Source organism: Miscanthus floridulus, chromosome 11 (genome assembly GCF_019320115.1).
Source record: "Miscanthus floridulus cultivar M001 chromosome 11, ASM1932011v1, whole genome shotgun sequence".
NCBI lineage: Eukaryota > Viridiplantae > Streptophyta > Magnoliopsida > Poales > Poaceae > Miscanthus > Miscanthus floridulus.
Window position 1 is genome coordinate 71039416 of NC_089590.1, and position 20197 is coordinate 71059612.

Sequence of the window (20197 nt, forward strand, 5' to 3'; positions counted from 1 at the left end):
CTGACAATGGGACACAATTCACCGGCCACAAGTTCCTGACGTTCTGTGATGACCACCACATCCGTGTGGCTTGGTTGGCCGTAGGACACCCTAGGACAAATGGCCAAGTAGAACATGCCAACGACATGATCCTACAGGGCCTCAAGCCAAGAATATATAACCGGTTGAAGAAATTTGGCAAGAAATGGCTTGCCGAACTCCCGTCGGTCATCTGGAGCCTGAGGAACACTTTGAGCCAAGCCACGGGGTTCACACCGTTCTTCCTGGTCTATGGAGTCGAGGCCATCCTCCCCACTGACTTGGAGTATGGTTCCCCGAGGCTATAGGCCTACAACGAGCAAAGCAACCACACTGCCTATGAGGATGCCCTTGACCAACTGGAGGAAGCCCGAGATGTTGCGCTGCTACACTTGGCCAAGTACCAGCAAGCCCTATGATGCTATCAAGCCCGGTGCATTCGAAGTCGAGACCTGAAGGTGGGCGACCTAGTGCTGAGACTGAGGCAGAGCAATAAGGGCCGCCACAAGCTGACCCTACCATGGGAAGGGTCGTACATCATCGCTCAAGTACTAAAGCCTGGGACCTACAAGCTAGCCAACGAGAAGGCCAAAATCCTCACCAACGCTTGGAACATAGAACAACTACGTCGCTTCTACCCTTAAATTCCCAAGCATTGTATACATTGTTTCTCGAAATACAATAAAGAAGCGTTCTTTAGTTGTTCTAATTTTTTGAGAAACCCCCCGAGCCCATCGATGGGGATCGGCGTTACGATAGCGCTATAAGGGAGACTCGACTCTGCCTCTGTAGAGGTGCCCACCACGGGGCCCGAACAAGACTCGGCTCTACCTCTGTAGAACCGAGCCTCCCTCAGGGGCTAGAAGGAGGGACCCCCCTAAGTCCCAGTCACCATTTTTAGTCATTTTTTGAAAAAAATTCTACGCCAAACTCTCTCGCGTGCTTTGACAAATTGATTGTAAAAAAACCTAAGGACCAAAAGTCTATCTCAGGGCCAAAAGGCTGACCTAACCACGAGACGGCCTATGCCTCTAGGCTATGGCAACTCCCTCACCACCTTTTGCCCGACAGGCAGCTTAGGCTCCGAGGAAGTTTTTTGCAAGAGATATGTTCGAAGACGAGACAGAGGGAAGAGGCTCGGAAATACAATAAAAATGATTAAAAAGCATATACACACAAGTACTTTAAAAGGCCTCGATGGCCACAAGCATTATGGTACAATAATGTAAGTCCTAATCTATTTACATGGCCCCTTTGGCCCAGGTCAAAACTCAGGGTCGCCAGCGTCGGCGGTCGGCGTAGGAGGAACCACCTCCTCTTCGAACAACCTGGCCAGTGCCGTGCTAGGGGCCTTAGCCACCTCCACTAGCTTCATGACCTCCTCCTTGGCCTTCTCATCATCCTCAACCACGACGTAACCATCGCTGATAGCCTCGAGGTCGATGCCGGCGTAGTGCGAGGAGACGACGGCTAGGGCACGCTTGATGCCCGTATGCAGCGCCCCCTAGAGCCGCTCATAGACTCGGCCACTCAACGCGATCAAGCGGCTCCCGAGAGAGCTACCTGACTCAACCCCCTGACCTCCAAGGCCTCGCAGGCGGTATGGGCGGTGCCCTGCAGCGCGTTGTGCTCTCAGATCTCGGCTTTGAGCACCGCCTGCACTACGATGAAGGCCTCAGCTGCTCGGGTGACCTCCTTCTCCAACCCTGCGCCAAGACAGGCGGGATGAGGTTAAGCACGAAAGAAAACAAGCCAAACAAGGGTGCAAGCCTATGAGACTCACCCTCGGCTTTCTCCCTCCAGTTTTGGACCTCAACCCGAGAGGCCTCGGCCGCCCTAGAAGCCTCCCTCTCCAGCTCTGCATCGCATCGGGGAGTCAGGGGTCGAATGCAAGAAAAACAAATAAAACAAGGGGCGCGGCTCAACAGGACTCACCCTTGGCCTTTTTCTTCTAGGCTAAGGCCTCGACCCAGGAGGCCTCGGCCACCTTGATAGCCTCCGCCAGGGCACCTTTCGTCAGCCGATGCGCATCCTGCTCCGCCTCTAGCTGACCGGCGATGGCCTTGGCAGAGGCCGCCTCTTGTTTGGCCTGAGACCTAAAGGTGTCCCGCTCACCAGCCACCTAGGTTAGCTCCTCCTCTAGCTCCTTGATCCACACCGCCAAAGGGGCGGCCTACTCCTGAGCCATGGCCGCCTCGGCCTTCATATCAGCACAGCGAAGGCGGAGGTCCTCCACCTCCGCACTCCACGCCGACAGAAGCTCATTAGCATTGGCGAGCAGGTCCTTCTGCTACCGGAGCTAGTCCCAGACGTCCCTCTCCCGTCGGAGGAACATCAACTTCCCGAGGGACTGGGCCTCGAGCTCCTGGATAGGTAGAACAGACGTCAAGCACTGTGAGAAAACTCAGGAAAAAGACGACACAGCACAAGAAAAGAAGGCGCGTACTTGGGCAACGTCGGGCAGGTCATCAACCATGACGGACAGCGATGTCCGCAGCAATCGCTCTGCCAGCTGGCGGAATTGCTCAAAGGATCCCCAGTGCCTCCCCTCATCTATGTCCTCGAGGGCGAACAGAGGTTCCCCCTCAGGGTCATCCCGGCTCCGCCACATGACACACAGGCTATCCCACCCGCGGGGCTCGGGTCATACCTGGACGAGGGCCGAGCTCCCCTCGCTGGAAGTCAGAGCTGGCTGCTCTGCGGTGCTGGCCGCCTCGGCGTCTGCCACCTCCTTTCCTCGGGAAGTATCGCCAGAGGAGATTGAATGAACCTCCACCTCCTGGGCGCTCTCCTGTGAGAGCGACAGGTCTTGGACTAGGGGTGGTACCAAAGCTTGCCCCACCCCCATCTCCGCATCATGGGCTGCCGGCTCTGCCGCGCCCAACCCAGCCTCTGCCACCTCGGCCTTGGTGGTCCCGGGAGCTCTAGCCTTCGCCACCTCGGCCTCGGTGGTCCTGGAAGCCCCGGCCTCCACCACCTCAGCCTCGGAGGTCCTAGGGGCCTCGACCTCGCCCTCGGTGGCCTCAGCGATGGAAGGCGCCTCGGCTTCACCTGACCCGAGGGCCCCGGCCTCACAGGGCATAGGCACCGCCTCCCCCGCCTGCTTCGTGGCCACCTCGGTAGCCTCTCCTTGGGTGATCGGCTCCTTCAGGTTGGCCCTGGCCGACGCCGCGCCACGCTGTATGGTGGCCTGCACCTCCACCACCCATCGGGCGGTAGAGCTGGTGCTCACCTTGAGCACCTTACATGGCGCCAGGGCAGGCGTTTCCGCCTGACGCTTCTGGCTGAAGACAAAGCACTCACGAGGTCAGCATACGACCAAAGAACGAGTGGGAGATGCTGCAAACTCCACTGACAAAACACTTACCTCGAACGGGGACACAATAGCTTCCGCACCGTGTCCCTCATCCTCTGCAACGGTGGTGGCGGCGGCGGTGGCACGGCCCCCATGTCCGCCGGTACCGGCCGGCCCTGGTCGGACTCCGATGCCCCCTTGACCCTCTATGGAGGCGGTTGGGACGCCCCCGCCATCGCCAACGCCCGTGTCTTGGGCGTGTCGGCCTCGGCCCCGGGATGGGCGATCGCTAGCCCCGAGGCATCCTCTCCTCCTCCTCCTAGAGACGCCAGGCCGCTTGCCGACACCCTAGGCGTCGTCTCCCTAATGTTAGGGAGATGGTCCAGGGGACCCCGCCCCGCCTCGCTCTCGTTGTCATCACTCGAAGAATCCATCGATGACGATGATGGAGACAGCTCCTCTGGGAGACCGTCGTGCCTCTGTTGCTGGCGATGTTTCTCTAGCTCATCGCGCTCGAGGCTCTTCCTCTTGCGCCTTGCCTCCTCGATGTCCTTCTGCTCCTTGTATGCCTCGGCGTATGCCCTATTCTCCGCTCACCACCCTGCGTCCTCGGGAATGAGCGGTGGGGAGGCTCGCACATCCCTCATCCCCTGTAGGAACGACAAATGCAAATAAGGGAACAAATTGAAAACATAAGGAGCAAGGAGGCCTTGAGGGCCGCAGCGACGCATGACTCACTAGAGAGATGTACCCCGCAATGGGTGCATCGGGAACGGGGTCAGATCACCGCTCCTCTGCCGCCCCTCCACCGTCTCTCTCACCCGACATAGAATCTCCTCGTCGGAAAGGGCGGCGGCGGACAACTGGATGCCATCGATCAGCTCACCCGGTGTCATCTCGAACAGGCATTATCGCCGAGCCATCAGTGGTAGCACCCTCCGGTGGTGGAAGGTCGCCACAACCATGGCCGTCGTAAGGCCGCGGCTACGCAGCCTCTCCAACGCCTTCAGGAGCGGCTGCAGCTTGGGCTGATCAGCTAATGGGACACCGTACCTTCACCTCTCCGGCTGGCTCTCCACAACCCGCCCGGTATAGGGGGTTAGCCCGCCGTCGTCATTGCGGAGGTAGAACTAGCTGTTGTACTAGCGGCAGTTGGACGACGTGAGCTAGGCTGGGATGTAGAATGACTGCCTGTCTTGGCACACTTGGAGAGTGCAGCCGCCGGCCCTCAACGCCTTCCACGTGCCCACCGTACCCACCGGCTTGGTGTTGAGCCCCGCCCAAAAGAAGTGGAGCCACAACTCCCAGTGGGGAGCAATGCCCAGGTAACCCTCGCAGACGGCGATGAAGATGGCCGCCTACGCGATGGAGTTGGGGTTGAAGTTGTGGAGCTCTACGCCGTAGTAATGCGGGAGCGCCCGCATGAACCGGTCTGCCGGCAAGCCGAGGCCGCGCTCGTGGAAGGCCACGAAGCTCATGATGTAGCCATCGTGTGGCCTCAGCTCTGGCTCACCCCCCAGAGCAATCCACTCTAGTCTGTTGGGGTCGGTGACCGGGCGGAGGAGACCATCATCGACGAGCGACTGCAGCATCACCGTGGACACATCGGATGGACCCCAAGGATCCACCTAGAGGACACCGATGCCGCCGGCCATGGGTGTGGTGCAGAATGTGGCTACGGCGCAACCGCTCGAGGGTAGAAAGGGCGAACGCAGGCAAGGTAAGGAGGGGCGGGGCGCGGCTCATCATGTATTTATGAGGGGGGAAGAGGGCCAAATGGATGGGCGACGAAACCAGGGAAGTTTCCCTCAGATCTAGCGTAGTTAATCCGGATATGACAAAACTGCCCACGCATCCACCTTTTTCTTATTAATCGCACGCACACAGTAACGTCTCATCTGCAGACGTCGCGTCACATTCGACCATAGAACGGCAGGCGCCGTTCCGTCTCCCTGAGGAACCGCCTCAAAAGGCGCACCCGTCATCATCAGCCAGTGGGAAGGGAATATTCCCCAACTGATTCCTTTCAGACTAAGAAACTGGGCACCAAGCACGTTACGGTCCAAGGGTTTGAAGGCTGGGCCCCTAAGGGTCTCGACAGCCGTCCTAGGACAAACAGAGTCAGGGATGACTATGGGCGAGCCTATACATGGCCAAGGCCCAAGCAATCAGTTGCTTAGGATGCCCTAAGTCATGTCCGAGACCGGCAAGGAGGTCTCTGAATGGGATCCCACCGTAGGGAGGCACCGAGCACCCGGGGCTAATCGAACGGCCCTGGGACCCACTAGAGAAGCCCTCTGATACTTTTGGAGTGCATCTCTGGACCGCTAGCCGACCCCTATCGAATGGGGCATGGGCCTCCACTCGGACTTACCTGGTAACAGCTCACCGGAGGTGTCACTGCTCGCCCACCGGAGGTAGCCTGGCATAATCCACCCCTCCTTCTGAATGAAAAGGATGCGCGAGGGCCGCACAAAAAAGACAGAGAAACTCCTGATCGCCCTCTCACTCTGGGCAGAGGCTCGGGGGCTCTTCCTGCAACCAAGCCGAGACCCAGTGACCCGAACTCGCACTCGGGGGCTCGGCAAACGTGATAAAACCCCTCCTTCCAAACGAAAAGGATGCGCGAGGGCCGCACAAAAAAGACAGGGAAACTCCTGATCGCCCTCTCGCTCTGAGCAGAGGCTCGGGGGCTCTTCCTGCAACCAAGCCAAGACCCAGCGACCTGAACTCGCACTCAGGGGCTCGACAAACGTGATAAGCACCCCTCCTTCTGAACGAAAAGGATACGCGAGGGCCGCACAAAAAAGACAGGGAAACTCCTGATCGCCCTCTTGCTCCGAGCAGAGGCTCGAGGGCTCTTCCTACAACCAAGCCGAGACCCAGTGACCCGAACTCGCACTCGGGGGCTCGGTAAACGTGATAAAACCCCTCACTCAACATGAGAAAAGCCCCTGAAGGAATAAATCCACTCCTCCAGGGCCTCGGGGGCTACACCCGGCGGGTGTGCTCGCGCGCACCCATCGAAGCCTCGAGTACGAAATGCCATCCTGCTAGGAGCTGCCACGAGCCAAGTCTCATCAAAACCTCAGGGAGAGCACTCACACTCTCCCCGAGGCTCGGGGGCTACTGTCGGGTACCAATGAAAAGGGGTCCCCTAAGTAAAAACCAAAAAAATTGCTTAGACCTCGTAAATATCGAAGCCAAGAGACAACCACCGGCAAAACCCCCACCTTATCCGAGCCTCGACTAGACCGCCCGGCCCACCTCGAACAATATCCAGGCTCACCCGAAGCGGGCTCGGCCCAGAACGAAACCACGAGGCCTCGGACGAGGTACCGATTCTCCGATTCGCCCGAGGCCCCGCCCGTAAGGCCTCAGATGAGGTACCGATTCTCCACCTCGCCCGAGGCCCCGCGCCACAAGGCCTCGGATGAGGTACCGATTCTCCGCCTCGCCCGAGGCCCCGCGCCACGAGGCCTCGGGCGAGGTACCGATTCTCTGCCTCGCCCGAGGCCCCACGCCACAAGGCCTCGAACGAGGACGTCACATCCAACCAACGCGTCCAACCACTCCCGCGACGTCAGCCAAACGACGGCTCGATACAGTGGAGTGGCCAATGAGATGGGAGTCACATCGACGCCATGCCGTCCGGGACGGGACGGGGCAGGGGTTACCGGCCACTGTGCTCGGCACTATGCCCACGACTGACACCCGTGCTGCACTGTGCTGCCTAACCCCTGCTCCAAGGATAGCGTGGCATGGAGAGTCAAGTCCGGGTCCCTGTAGCCTCAGAATCGACGTACAAGACCAACTGCTCCCTCTGAGCCTCGGCTATCCGCTTCCGGGCTCCTGTAGCCTCAGGACTCGCGCTCGCCGAGCCCCCCACAATGGTTCAGCCTCTGCACCGACTAGGCCTCGGCTCTCTACGTTGTCAGCACTCTGGGACCGGCACGTCGTCCGCAGTACGCGCCATGCCCTGCGTCAAGCCGCAGGAGCTCCCACGTCATGCATAGGGCCAAGCTCCTGTATCCTCGGAGTCTGTACACCCACGTCGTCGCATCTACCCCGCCTTGGCTCTCCACGCCGGTCAAACATACAGTGACCAGCACGCCTCCAACAGAAGAAGGCGCGCATGCCACCACAGGAGCTCCCATGTTGCACAGGATCAGGCGTGACCGGCGCGTCGCTCCAGTGCACCGAGGACAAGGCTGCTCCACCGACCATGCCGCCACAGTGACGAGCTACAGGGCTCGGACATACCGCTTCTGCTCACAAAACGCCATGTAGCAAATCCATGTACCGCCCCCATGCCTCCCTTCGACTATAAAAGGGAGTGACCGGGGCCGCTTCTAGGCAGGACGCACACGTGCAAGCAACGCACAACGATCTGTAACACACACGCTCCCTCACTACAAGAGATCAACATCTCAAGCAACCCACGCCACTCCACGCAGAGACCTGGGACTAGCTCCCTCTCTCACTCAGCTTGTAAGCCTCTACTACAAGCACCTCGGTGCAAGGACGTAGGGCACCTATTGTCTGAACCAGTATAAACCTTGTGTCTCTTTGTATCACCATCCGAGATTAAAGGCACGCAGTACACTTTCACTAGTCGGTTGAGGACCCGCCAGACCCAAAACACCGACACAAAAAATCTCACAATCATAGATTCTTATCCAAACAGGCTATATTTTGTAGGGATTTTATCTCCCAGATTTTTAGAATCTCGAAACCCAAGAAAACTGTTGGGATTTTTTTTATCCAGATTCTCAAAGTCAAACGACATCTTAATCGTCTACTAGTATTATAGATTAGTATAACTTTTGACTTTTGAGAGTTTCCAAAATTTTTGGAAGTTTTTCGGTCATTTTGATTTTTGAATCAGAACATTTCGTGTTGAGTATTTGAAGTGTCTAGTGCCATGTGGGCCCGGCCGCTTGGGAGAGATGGCTCTGAACTTGTGATCTAGGGCCTCGGGTTTTGGCTTACAGGGAAGGCTATTTTTTCTTGGCTCGGTTTCTAGGTGAAAACTGTTTCAGGCTTCGTTTTCTATTTGGTTTTGAATTCACAAACTATTTTTACGTGTGCATAGCAAGATTTTTAAATTAAATTGGTGAAACAGTAATAAAAGCCTTGTCAAAGAGGACTCTTGACTTGTGTTTGAACCAAGGTACTCCCGCCATTTCAAATTATATGACGTTTTGGTTTTTCTAGATCCATTGATTTTTTGACATAAGTGTATCTCTAGTTATATAGAAAATCTATGTATCTAGAAATATCAAAACGTCTTATAATTTGGATTAGAAGGAATATTAAATTGCAGTTATGCCGCAATAGCGGTAGCGGTCTCCTACCACGTAGCGGACTATATTTAGGGTGTGTTTGGTTGAGCTGTGGCTGTGGGAAAAAGCTGCTGTGGGCTGTGAGCTGTGGGAAAGCTGCTGTGGGCTGTGAGCTGTAGAAAAGCTGAAAGCTGTTTGGTTAAACAAGTATAAAATATACCTTTTATCTTTATCTCTCTTGAAACAACAATGGAAGAGCTTTTTATTCCACCAATTTTGAAAAGCAGAAAGCCAAAAGCCAAAAGCAGGGTCAAACCAGCTTTCAAAAATGAACTACGGAAAAGTAGCTGCTTCTGAAAAAGCACCCTCCAAAAGCAGCCCCTTTGGTTGGGCTTTTGGCTTTTGGGGCCAAAAGCCAAAGCCAAAAGCCCAACCAAACACACCCTTAGCAAGTTGGAACTTAGCTTCTGAAAATTTGAGTTAGTAGCGGCCTATATTTCTGCATAGGGGGGTCAACAAATAAATAATCCTAGCCCACTTAAGATATGCAGAAGGTTTAAGTGACCATTAGACTGATGAGGTTGCTATCTTTTTTATAATAATAATGAATGATGGTCTTAATTATGAACTATTTATGACACATAATATATTTCTTAATAAACTCTGATATATCATGGTTTATATGTACTATGTGAAACATCATGTTTTTTTCCTTAATTTAAGTATATGGGACATCGGTTCTTTGAGTATAGTTTAGGCCCTGTTCGCTGGTCTGAAACTTGGCTGAAAAACACTGTTCCGGCTGGTTTGTTGTGAGAGAAAAATACTGTTCGGCTGGTTTGATGAACAGTAAATTGTGAGGGTATTCAGCCGGCCGGCTGGTTGGTTCTAGACCAGCGAACGGCCTCTTAATGTCTATCTATACCCATTATTCACGATATATGCGCTTAAACTTACATGTAATTATCATATGCCGTTATTGAAACTTAGCGAGTTAGCGTCCGCAATCGCATCTGCTATCCGTGATCCGCTACCTCGACATTAATCCGCTATCAACCTGCTATACGCTGGTTTGATCTAGCAATAGAGTTCCAATCAAGCCTACGGGCTACGACTATGGACCTATGGCTTGGGCACTCAACTCAATGACAAACCTGACATCGTGTTAAATTCTGTTTCTAAACAACGTGTTAAACTCTGACCCTATCGATGATTCACACACACGCATGGATGGTTCAATACTAGGAAGTGCTAGCGAATTTGTTAGAGAGAATTATGTATTTGGCACTGAAACAAATCAGTCTTTTGTATTTAGCACTTAAAAATTTGAACTTTCTTATCTGGTATCAAGTTAAAATTTCCTTCCCTATATGGCACTACCGTCCATTCCATCTATTTATCTGTTAGTGGACTACTTTGACTGTGTCAGGTTTTTCATAGTGGGACAGCACTGCCCCTCCTCCTTCATGAATCGCACGAACAGGCACTGGAAGCAAAACGCGTCGGCCTCCTACACTTTCCGTTCCGATTCGCAGCCTAGGGTTAGGGCGGCTGCCGGCAGCAAGGCGGCTCCCGGCGGCTAGGCAGCGCGTCGCCCTTCTCCTCCACCCCCCCTCGGCTCTAGGGGCGGCGGGTGCCCCAGGCGGCGGGTCCGCCCCGGCCATTGGCTGCCGGCGGAGACTCTTCCCGGCGGCAAGGCGGATCCCAGCGGCGAGGCTGCGCGTCTCCCTTCTCCTCCCCCCCGGTTCGCGCCTCAGTTCGCGGCAGGTGCCCCAGGCGCCGCGTCCGCCCCGCCCGATCCCCCCGGCGTCGATGCGGCACGCCTCACAGAAGTTCAGAATTACAGGTAGAGTTTCTTTTTTTTCCACTCCATGTGCTTCTTTGCCTTGTGAGATTAGAAACGAAATGGAAAGCGCGGACCAATTGATCTGTTGTGTGCTAGTAGTAGTATGGTAGTGTGCATCTCAGATTTTCAGTGTTGAAAATCAGTCAGTTGCCTGTTTGTGCTTGTAGATAGTTCTTGCAGTTTGACTTTACTGATCACTTTTGTTTCCCTGCTTTTGTAGAATCTTTGCCTCCACATGGAATGTTGGAGGTAAATCCCCAAGGGGATTGAATCTTGATGAATGGCTTCATTCTTCACCTCCGGCTGATATCTATGTTTTAGGGTGTGTAGCGCCAAGGGTTTCTAAATTTTAAACAAAATTTAACTTCACGATATGGTCTTGAGTGCTGGAAACTGTTTAACTTCTTTTTCTTGTTGTCAGATTTCAAGAAATTGTTCCTTTGAATGCTGGAAATGTTCTTGGCATTGAAGATAATCTCCCAGCCAAAAAGTCAGTATCTGCCATGCCATCTGAGCTCATGTACTGCCTCCAGCGGTCCAGCCCCACCCATCCTGCTGGTGCACTTGCAGGCAGTGGAACCCTTGCTGCCACCTACCACCGCTGCCCACTACTCAGGGCCTCAGGGGACTTTGTGAAAACCCAAGACAAGAAACTCACCAAGTTGCAGCTGGCTGTTGTGTTCAAGTTCAACTATGCTTTCTATGGCTACGGGACAACATTGTTGTGTGAGAAGATAGAGTGTTTACTTTGCACATGAAAAAAAATCTATGCCTCTACGTCCTGGATTGATCTTGTTTACTTCCAACAAAACAAAAAAGAACCAGTCTCATGCAGTCATGCTGTTGAAATTTATTTTTCCTCTTCGGGCAACCAAATTAAATAGCACTTTTTAAGAGATATTTTTCTGAATATATTTCATGTGTTTCCAAAATGAAATGTGTTCTGCTAATCTTTGTGGATGCTTTTCTCCAGTATCGTGCAGATTTTCCTAGTGATCTACAGAAACAGGTTGTTTTTGTGGATTTAGCCCCAATCTTCTCCCAGATGGCAGATGCTGTATTGAGAAGACAAATACAACTCGCTGTTGATACTATAAGTGAGGTCATTAGATCTTTCTAATTATGAAGTTCTATTCCACACACATAATTACTTCTAGTTTTGAGCTTCTATTTAAATTTTCTAGTTCGTTGCATTGTTTTAACAGGCTATAGATGGCGCTGAAGGTTTTCAGAACACACACCAACCTCAGCATTATGAGTCAGCAAAATTTAGGATCGAGCAGATCTGTTCCACTTGAACCCTGAAAAATGATGGGGACTTCATACATATTTACTTCAAGCTTCCCTGGATCTCCAATGAAATAAAAATTGTCTTCTTCATGATGTGCCAAATATCAGCAGCAATCAATTTCCATTGTTGATGATTTTTTTTTTCAATTTTTCATCTAAATGGACATTTGAGTTAAACATCATTATTTACTCTGCTGACCTTAGCCAGAGTTTAAGAGTTGAAGGGAACCATATGCTGCCACACCCAAGGTTGGATCGTAGGTTCAGTGTCTGTGACCCAGTTAGCTTGGGATGCAGGCAACATTGCCTCTCTTTACTAACATAGTTCGCTTTTTTCATATAAAGTGCAAGTGCTTCAGGAAGGGGAACAAGGAGGGAAAGAGGAGCAACTTCTGGGAGGCTTGCTACTTTATTAGCTTTCAATGCTTGATATGTAGCTCACTACTAGTTGCCTAGAGAACTCATTTAGGGACAGAGGGAGTAATTCGTAGTTTCGGTGATTGAGCGAGAAATATGAGTACTTGTATACTTCTGATGTTCAATTGCGGAGAACTCTAGATGATTGGCTAGCTGTGACACCAGATGCTCAAACCTGTACTATTCTAAGCATTTATGGAGAAATATCTGTTTGTTGTTGCCTTCGTGTCTTGCGATGATCTGACAAGAATATAGGATTGATCAAACTGAAATGAGCGAGCTGCTAAATTGCATCAAACAATTTCTGACCAAGCTAACTAGACAGGGCAAATCCCTCCCGTGCTAAGCCTACCCCAGCGGGATCTGCTCTTGCCTTAGATTATCAAAATCCCATGTTTTATTTGAAATTTATTATTTATTTATTTGCATACTTCGATTATCAAAATCTCATGTTTTAGTTCACAATATAATATTTATAATTTTCTTATTTGACAACATGTCCATCTATTATTTCCCTATTTGGCATTATGTATTTCTGCTACAAAGAAGGGCATTTATGTCATTTTACCAACCACTTGACGCCGTTCCTAGCCCAAATGGACGGCAGTGCTATCTAGGGAAGGAAATTTCAACTTGGTGCTGAATAAGAAAGTTCAAATTTTTTAGTGCTAAATGCGAAAGACTGATTTGTTTCGGTGCCAAATACATAATTCTCTCAATTTGTTATTAGCATCCCCCACCTTTTTCTTGTTATAAAATGTTGGCCTAGCTGGTTGTTACATGACATATTGCCGTCCTCCGAGATGAGAAAGATCCAAAGAGTTCGTGTAACGGAATATGTTCAAAACAATCTTGTTGTATTAGAAAGGCACGTTTCAACATTACAATAGACAAAAAAAAACATATAATTCATTAAGTGGCCGTTCGTTTAGAAAATTATATAGAAATCTGATTAGTTAATGGCCTAAATTTGGTTTCAAAACTTGGGCATGCCAATATTTTGAATGCCACTTGGCCTGTTATTAAAATTTACCAACATATATGTTTATTATGAAATATGCTTTATCTAATGATACTTATCATATCTCATAAATATTTATGATGAAAGTTTGATTTTTTTCAGAAGCCAGACGTGTGTTTATTTTGTGAGTAGCGAGTAATTTTTTTTAATGACTCAACCGACCTCAGTACGATCGGCAACACCATAAACGCCGGCGTGAAGCGGCCGCGCGACGTACCGTTTCGATCTCATCATCTCCGTCTCTGTCGACTCTCGAGTCTCCACCCCAGTTCACCCGTTCCCCACTTCCCCATGTCGGACGCGTACAAGAAAGCCAAGCCCGGCCGCCTCGTCTTCAAGGGCGGCGAGGCCGCCTCCATCCACAAGCCAAAGAAGCACAAGAAGAATAAGAAGCCCGCCTCCGATGCCCCCGCCGACGGCGACGTCGAGGCCGCAGCCGCGGAGGGAGCTGAAGGTGGAGGAGGTGCCGCCAGCGGCACCGGCGACGACTACACCATCGACGCGGCGAAGAAGATGAAGTATGAGGAACTCTTCCCAGTGGAGTCGAAGAAGTTCGGGTACGACCCCGCCAACGCCGCCCGCGCCGCCGCCCGGAACCGCACTGTCGAGGAGGCCCTCGACGACCGTGTCCGCAAGAAGGCCGACCGCTACTGCAAGTGAGGTGAGGCGATGGAATATAAGTTAGGGTTTTCGTCCGTCCGAATCAGACAATTGACTCCTTAGATTGCTTTGTCGAGTTGATCTAGGTACCTGTTCAATTGGCTGTTGAGTGATTCGATTTGTGTTGCTTGTTGCTGCCCACTTGTGAATCTGGCCATGCCCTGGTTCTGGTCATGGCCAAATTTTGTCTTGGCGCACTAGTGCTGCAAGCAGACCCTTAGGAATTTTGATGAGCGACAGGTACATGATCGACTGCAGGTCATCTTACTAACTGTTCAAAGTGTTCATCAATGTACATTGCAGCCTTAATTATTGGTAGAAAATCTGCTCTGTGCAATAGACAATTTAGAAATTCTTACATCACTGGTATGGGAAATGTTCTTCTCAACCAATGTTTGAGCATGACCTTGAGGGACACTTTGGACTTGAGAATGCTGTTCCTGTTTTTGCAACAACGTGACTCAAGGAATAAGTCATGATGGGGTGGATTAAGTCATATACATGGTATAATATTGGTGAAAATATTTGGTAAGAACAAGAGGAAAATCAATGGCCTTTTAGGTTAGCTGTAGTGATTTTAGCAATGGCCATATGGCTTAATTGTGTTATCTTTGCTGCTAATGGACACAAGAAAGATGTATTGGATCCTATACCGCATAGATTTGGGCAATCTTGGCGATAGCTTCTTGACCAAACAGGTCACATGTTTTTGCTGCATCACAGAGGACCTAGCTGTGTATCAGGAATTCAGAATACAGAGTTGCTAATCTAGTAATCTAACTCTACACGGAGGATGGAAACCTCCCGTATGCTCCTTGAGTTTAATTATTCTAGGTGCTGTATATGGATCATGTTATTGGATTGGTTGTTCAATACTGACACCACATTTGGGTTCTGCTTTAGGGTCAATATATATTCGACTCTTCATTATTTTTACTTCCTCTCTGTGAAATCTATCCTAGTCAACTTTGTGGAGAACAGAAACATAGGGTTCTTTCATTGTATCCTTTAGCTTCAAGTTAAAAAAATTATGGCTACTAACTTCATCATATTGCTTTATTAGCATGCAAAGCATCTTATGTATGAATTATATAATACGTAGTAGTTATTTTTCTTACTGTTATGTTTATGCTGAATGTGGCCTGATATCCTTTCTCTTCTTGACAGGTCACACTCATTGCTGTTGTTTGCAGCTGTATTGCTCAGTGTATTGCAGATGGTATCCGTAGAGAATTAAGATTCATGGAGAATTAAGATCCTCCATGGCATGTTGTTTAGTAGTCAAAGTACTGGCTAAGCATTTTCCTTATGCATATTTGTTCTAGTAACTAGTAAGCATAAGGATTCTTGCACCTGTTATTCTGATAAACTTGTTCTGCCCTCATTCTGGGTCAATTAAGAGAATACCGCCAGTGTTATATTGCCATATGGCCTGGAAAGTTTTTACTATGTAGTGTTGTGTTTTATGCTAATGGTTAACAACTTAATAGAGACCAGAAGATGAAATTGAGTAGCAACTGTGACTTCTAGTGGTAACTCTGAGTGCTGTTTAACTCTTTGTTTTGGGTTTGTCATGGATATCAACTGCAGAAGAAGCAAGTACCATTCCGATCCATGAAAGGGTTTTTGGAAATGTATGCTTGCGTTGCTTTTAGACATTATTGCATCTTCACATACAAGTCATTGAATTTGTCCAGGTTTGATCTTAGAGGCAACAGGCAAGTTATGGATATGAATCGATTGGGCCTGCAGCAATTGTCTTCTGTGTGAAAAGTGCTTTGGTTTTTGTATATTTGAACAGTTTGGGAGCAGTATGCATACTTGTTGCTAATCTGATTGCCATACTTGTGGGAGTCTAAACATTACTATCTGGATAATTCTTTCAAGAGTACATTGATACTCGATAAGATTTGGAAGGAAGACGATGGTTTTATAGTGCTCTCCATTAATTGTAACAGGTTGTCATTTAATAGTTCTGATATATTGGGCAGAATTACAAGTGACAGATCATGTATGACAACATGTTTTACTTAAATTGAAGACACAAGTTTACGGTTGAGATGAACTTGTTCCTAGTGATTGACACGGAAGGTGTCAACATAGAGTAAACAACAAAGGCGCATTCGGCTTGCTGGTCACTTGACTGTTATGAGGGCTCTTAATACACTTCACCTCTTATTCAGTTATTCGTTTTTTAGATCAAGGTGTAACCCTGCATTTAGAAAGCAAATGATCTATACCTTCACCTCTTTTTCTCCTCAATTAGAATAAATGGTACGCGTGCTCAGGGCTGGATATCCATGCTTTGCCTCTTGTCTCTTTTCTGAAAGTTGACCCCTATGTAGGGATGAAAACGGATCGGATACGGACGGATATCACCGATATTACATTTGTTTTCATATTTCTGTCCGGATTTGGATTCGAATACGGATAGTGTCAACTATGTCGGATATGATACGATTGGATATCGACATCATAAATATGCGATTTGAGTATTCGGATACGGATACGGTATCGGATGTTGGATATCCGGACTCGGATACGGACAGATCTCAACCCCTCTAAACGGATTCGGTTTCGAATACGGTCGGAAAATATCCGTACCGTTTTCAACCCTACCCCTATGTCCGTCTCTTGAAAGTGAAGATTATTGGTAGTTCCGTAGTTGTGATAGCTTCAAGTAACTGGTTTTGGTTCTTGGACCATATCATCTCTAGGATGTTTTTTTCGGGTCTCTAATAAAGGCCGTACTGAAAACTCTGGTTTCAGATTTGAGTTGACATTTCATCAGGCATCATTTATTTCGTATCAATCCCTCTCACACAGCCTCAGGCGCATCCAGCACAGACAAACTCGCCTAAAGTAGGCAATGGACGTCCAGCACCAGCACAACTGGAGGGGCCTAGTTGTGCTCTCTGCGATGGCAACCGGAGCGCGTCGCTCGCCGAGCTAAGCACGTCTGAGGTGCGGTAGCGCCGCCGTAGTCGTGTGCCATGTGAGCGAGGCCAGCCTGCCCCCGCGCCTCGCCGCGTGGGACAAAAGTTCGAGACGCTCGCGGCCAAGATCATGTATCGAGAGCCAGGTGCAGGGCTGCGCCTTCACGTTTGGCCTCGTTAAGCCCGACCTCACCGGCAAGTCCGTGCTCGAGTACACGACCGCGTTTGACGGATGAATCTGATGATGAAGCCGTGCCCGACGACATCAACGAAGATCCGTTCATTCCCTTTGGCTATGGCGACGCGTGGGCGTTTAGCCTCTTCTAGAAGACTTTATAGAGGATGAACATTGTGCTAACGAAGCTCGGTTTGGGCACCGTCAACACGACGCAGGAGGAGAAAGGGCCAATTACGCCTATACTTTTCACCCACTCGCCGATAACCTGGACAAACTGTCGGGCACCTTGAAGGCCGCCTCTAAGAGGAACACGACAGAGCTGATGGAAGAAATTGACCTACAATTATAGCTAACTCTTGTGTGTGTGGATATCTTTTAGTGGGCCTAGCGAGGATTCCTTATTGGTTCAATTATAGTGTTCTTTATAAATTTCGCCATTGTTTCAATAAAGAAAAGTTTTACACTTCCACTATCATGTCTTGAATAATAATTGTTTCACCCTCCACTTCATGCTTAATGCTTAAACATGTCTTTGTGTAAATGTTTTATTTCTGTCACAACATGTTATGTCTACCTTACCTTGCAATTGTAAATATGTTGCTTAATAAACTGTTATTTTTCCACTGTTGTATTAAACTTGTTATAATAACTTTGATTTTGCATCTCATGTGATGTAAGAAATAGTGTTGATGTTTAGAATTTTTATTCCCTCGTTTATGGATTCTGGATTAAAAGTGCATCAATTCGAGTTCGCTCTTCAGGTGCGCTCGACAGAGTACTGGATTTGGCTACGTCTCTTGGGCACTTAGTGTCAAATGGTTGATAAGTGTGTTCAGGATTAGGTTAAAATGGGCATTCTGTCACATTGTGTATTTTTATGAAGCCTCCAATAAAAACTTTGCCTAAATTTTGCGAATTCTGGTAATTTTGTTGGTGGCTAAAAAAATTGAAAAATGAAATAAACAACTCTGGATACAATCATATATAATAATGTCTTGTAACTGGAACTTTTTCTTGTCCTTATTTAGGTTGATATATACAGCTTGGCTGTTATATTTCTGGAGATTTTCCATCCCTTCCAAACAGATTTTGAAAGATTTTCTATTTTGTGGGGCATAAAACAAAGTAAATATCTAATAAATTGGGTTGGTAACAACGTCGTCTTCAAGAAACACTGCTCTAAGTTCTGTTGAGCGTGCATCTATAGATTAAACGATATACTGCTAATTCTTAGTTTGAGCTTTATTTTCAGCATCTTGATGTTAATCGAGCTTGATTTATTTGCAATGAACGCGCCATAAATCATATCATTTTTAGTTGCAGCAAAAAGATGAAATTTGACTGCATAACTAGTACCTTTGTGAACTAATGAAAACACAAAACAGTAACCATTAAGTAATAGTGTTGCAGGTAGCTAGACAGTACAAAAATGAACTAGAAATCTCTTGCACATACTTAAGTACCACTTTTTCTAATTTTTTTCTCGAACACGCACACACTAATAGCATGCTCTTTCTCTCTGTCACGCTCCTTCTGGCAGGTGGCTGGTTGGGCGGCGCAGCTAGGGCTGGTGGGCAGTATGGGGAGTGGTAGTGGCTAGCGGTGTGCGGTCAAGGAGGCAGTGACGTGTGCGTGGGCGCACGAAAGAGGGGCGGCGGCACTTGTTGGAACAAGAGAGAGAGAGAGGGAGGTGATTTGTTTAAAGAGCAAGCCTCTATTTCCTTCTTAAGTTGGAATAGTCACAATACCCCTATATTTATAGTCCCTAGCGTAATTACACACCAAGCAATCTATGAAGAAGTCCTTATAGGTTTTGATTCTCCTTTTCCTAAAACAAACTCTCTCTTTTCCTATCAAAATCTAAATCCTTTTTCTAAACAAAATATTTATCTATTTTTCCTAAATATCTTTATTTCCCTAAACATCTAGAATCCAGGATAATGTGGAGGTAGAGGGGCCGCCGCCCCCTAGGCCGCGCCTCCTCCCGGCGCGTACGCAAATGCCACGGCCATGGTTGCCACCGGATTGCGGGCCCTCGCCGGCCCGCTCGGCACGCTATGGGGGGTCCCTTTGGGAGCATGACATCTCCCTCATCTCCACTCGGTTCGTCCTCGAGCCGAATCATTAGCCAGTCATCAAGGCCTCGAGGTGGTGGAACTGATCTACGGACTCACTCAATGTGGACGAGTAGGTCACCATGGAGGACTCCTGTGGATAGGAGGTTGCGATGGTCGCTGTTGATGATGAATTCGAAGCAGTACTAGAGGTTGTTGATGTGGCTGTGGAGCCAGTAGTGGTGGGCATCTATGTCTTCCTGGGGGTGGAGCTTCTGCTGTGTTCCCACGAGTGTTGCCTTGGAGATGCTGGCATCGATGTGGAAGTGCTCCTTGGGCTACGGTGGTCGCTCGAAACCTCGTGCCTTATTGCTCGCGTTGGGGAGGATGTAGCTGGGAATCTTGTGGCAGATGGCAGGCGAAGGTACATGAGAAGCTAGCGTGGTTGTCAAGTAGAGCATCTCACCAAATATGAAGTTCACACCGTTGAGATCGTACGGCGAGATCGACTGGAGGCGACCGTTGGCGTTGATGTCGATGGTGGCATCGATGACGGTCATGCAGCGGCACCCCATGTTGTCGAAGAAGGTGACTGCCGCCATCAGTGGAGTGCCCCTATTCCATGGGTGATAGGTAATGAACTATTTCAGTACGGGAGTTGGCCCAATCTTCACGACAGTAGGTCACGATCAAGATAACTTGCAACAAGGCAGCGGGGATAAAAGGATAACTTGCTGAAGAATAGCGGAGTAACTAGCTCTATACCTGACCAAGGTTGGATGCGACCAAGCGACGGGGAGAGAGACACCGAAACCACGAAGACTTCGACTCGATCTCAGAACGACCGTAGAACCACAACCAGAGCTAATCCACACAAGGCGGGGCAGCCATACTGGAACCCGCAGAGCACAAACTAGTGGATTCCAGAGGAATCTATTCACAAGTCCAGGAAGAACAAGGAAGAATAAGGGTTTGAGTAAGCACTCGATAGCTCGGCTACAATATCACTAGGATTATCAAATCATCAAAAAGTCCTTTTCTAGTAGCCTCGAGGTCGTATTTATACTTCGAGAAGTCTCTTAAGATAGATGTGAACTGAAGCAACCACGTTGGGGAGGTGGAAGATCAACTGACTAGAGCTTTTATGAGGTGGCCTTTAGTTTCCGTGCGTCTTCTGGGCTTCTGTGCAGTCTTCAT

General features: G+C 49.2%; 2 protein-coding genes across 2 annotated transcripts; one reads left to right on the plus strand and one right to left on the minus strand.

Moving 5' to 3' along the window:
* Positions 1-1282: 1282 nt before the first annotated feature.
* LOC136492165 (uncharacterized) lies at positions 1283-3468 on the minus strand. Its single transcript, XM_066488281.1, has 3 exons — positions 3386-3468; positions 2669-3302; positions 1283-1522 (listed from the first exon to the last, which is right to left on the minus strand). Exons 1-3 carry the CDS (start codon positions 3466-3468, stop codon positions 1283-1285), a joined length of 957 nt encoding a protein of 318 aa, XP_066344378.1.
* Positions 3469-13358: 9890 nt separating this feature from the next.
* On the plus strand, positions 13359-15368 carry LOC136493634 (uncharacterized). The gene is made up of 2 exons (XM_066489734.1): positions 13359-13833; positions 15000-15368. The coding sequence occupies exon 1, from the start codon at positions 13464-13466 to the stop codon at positions 13830-13832; it is 369 nt and encodes a 122-aa protein (XP_066345831.1). The 5' UTR covers positions 13359-13463; the 3' UTR covers position 13833; positions 15000-15368.
* The last annotated feature ends 4829 nt before the right edge of the window (positions 15369-20197 follow it).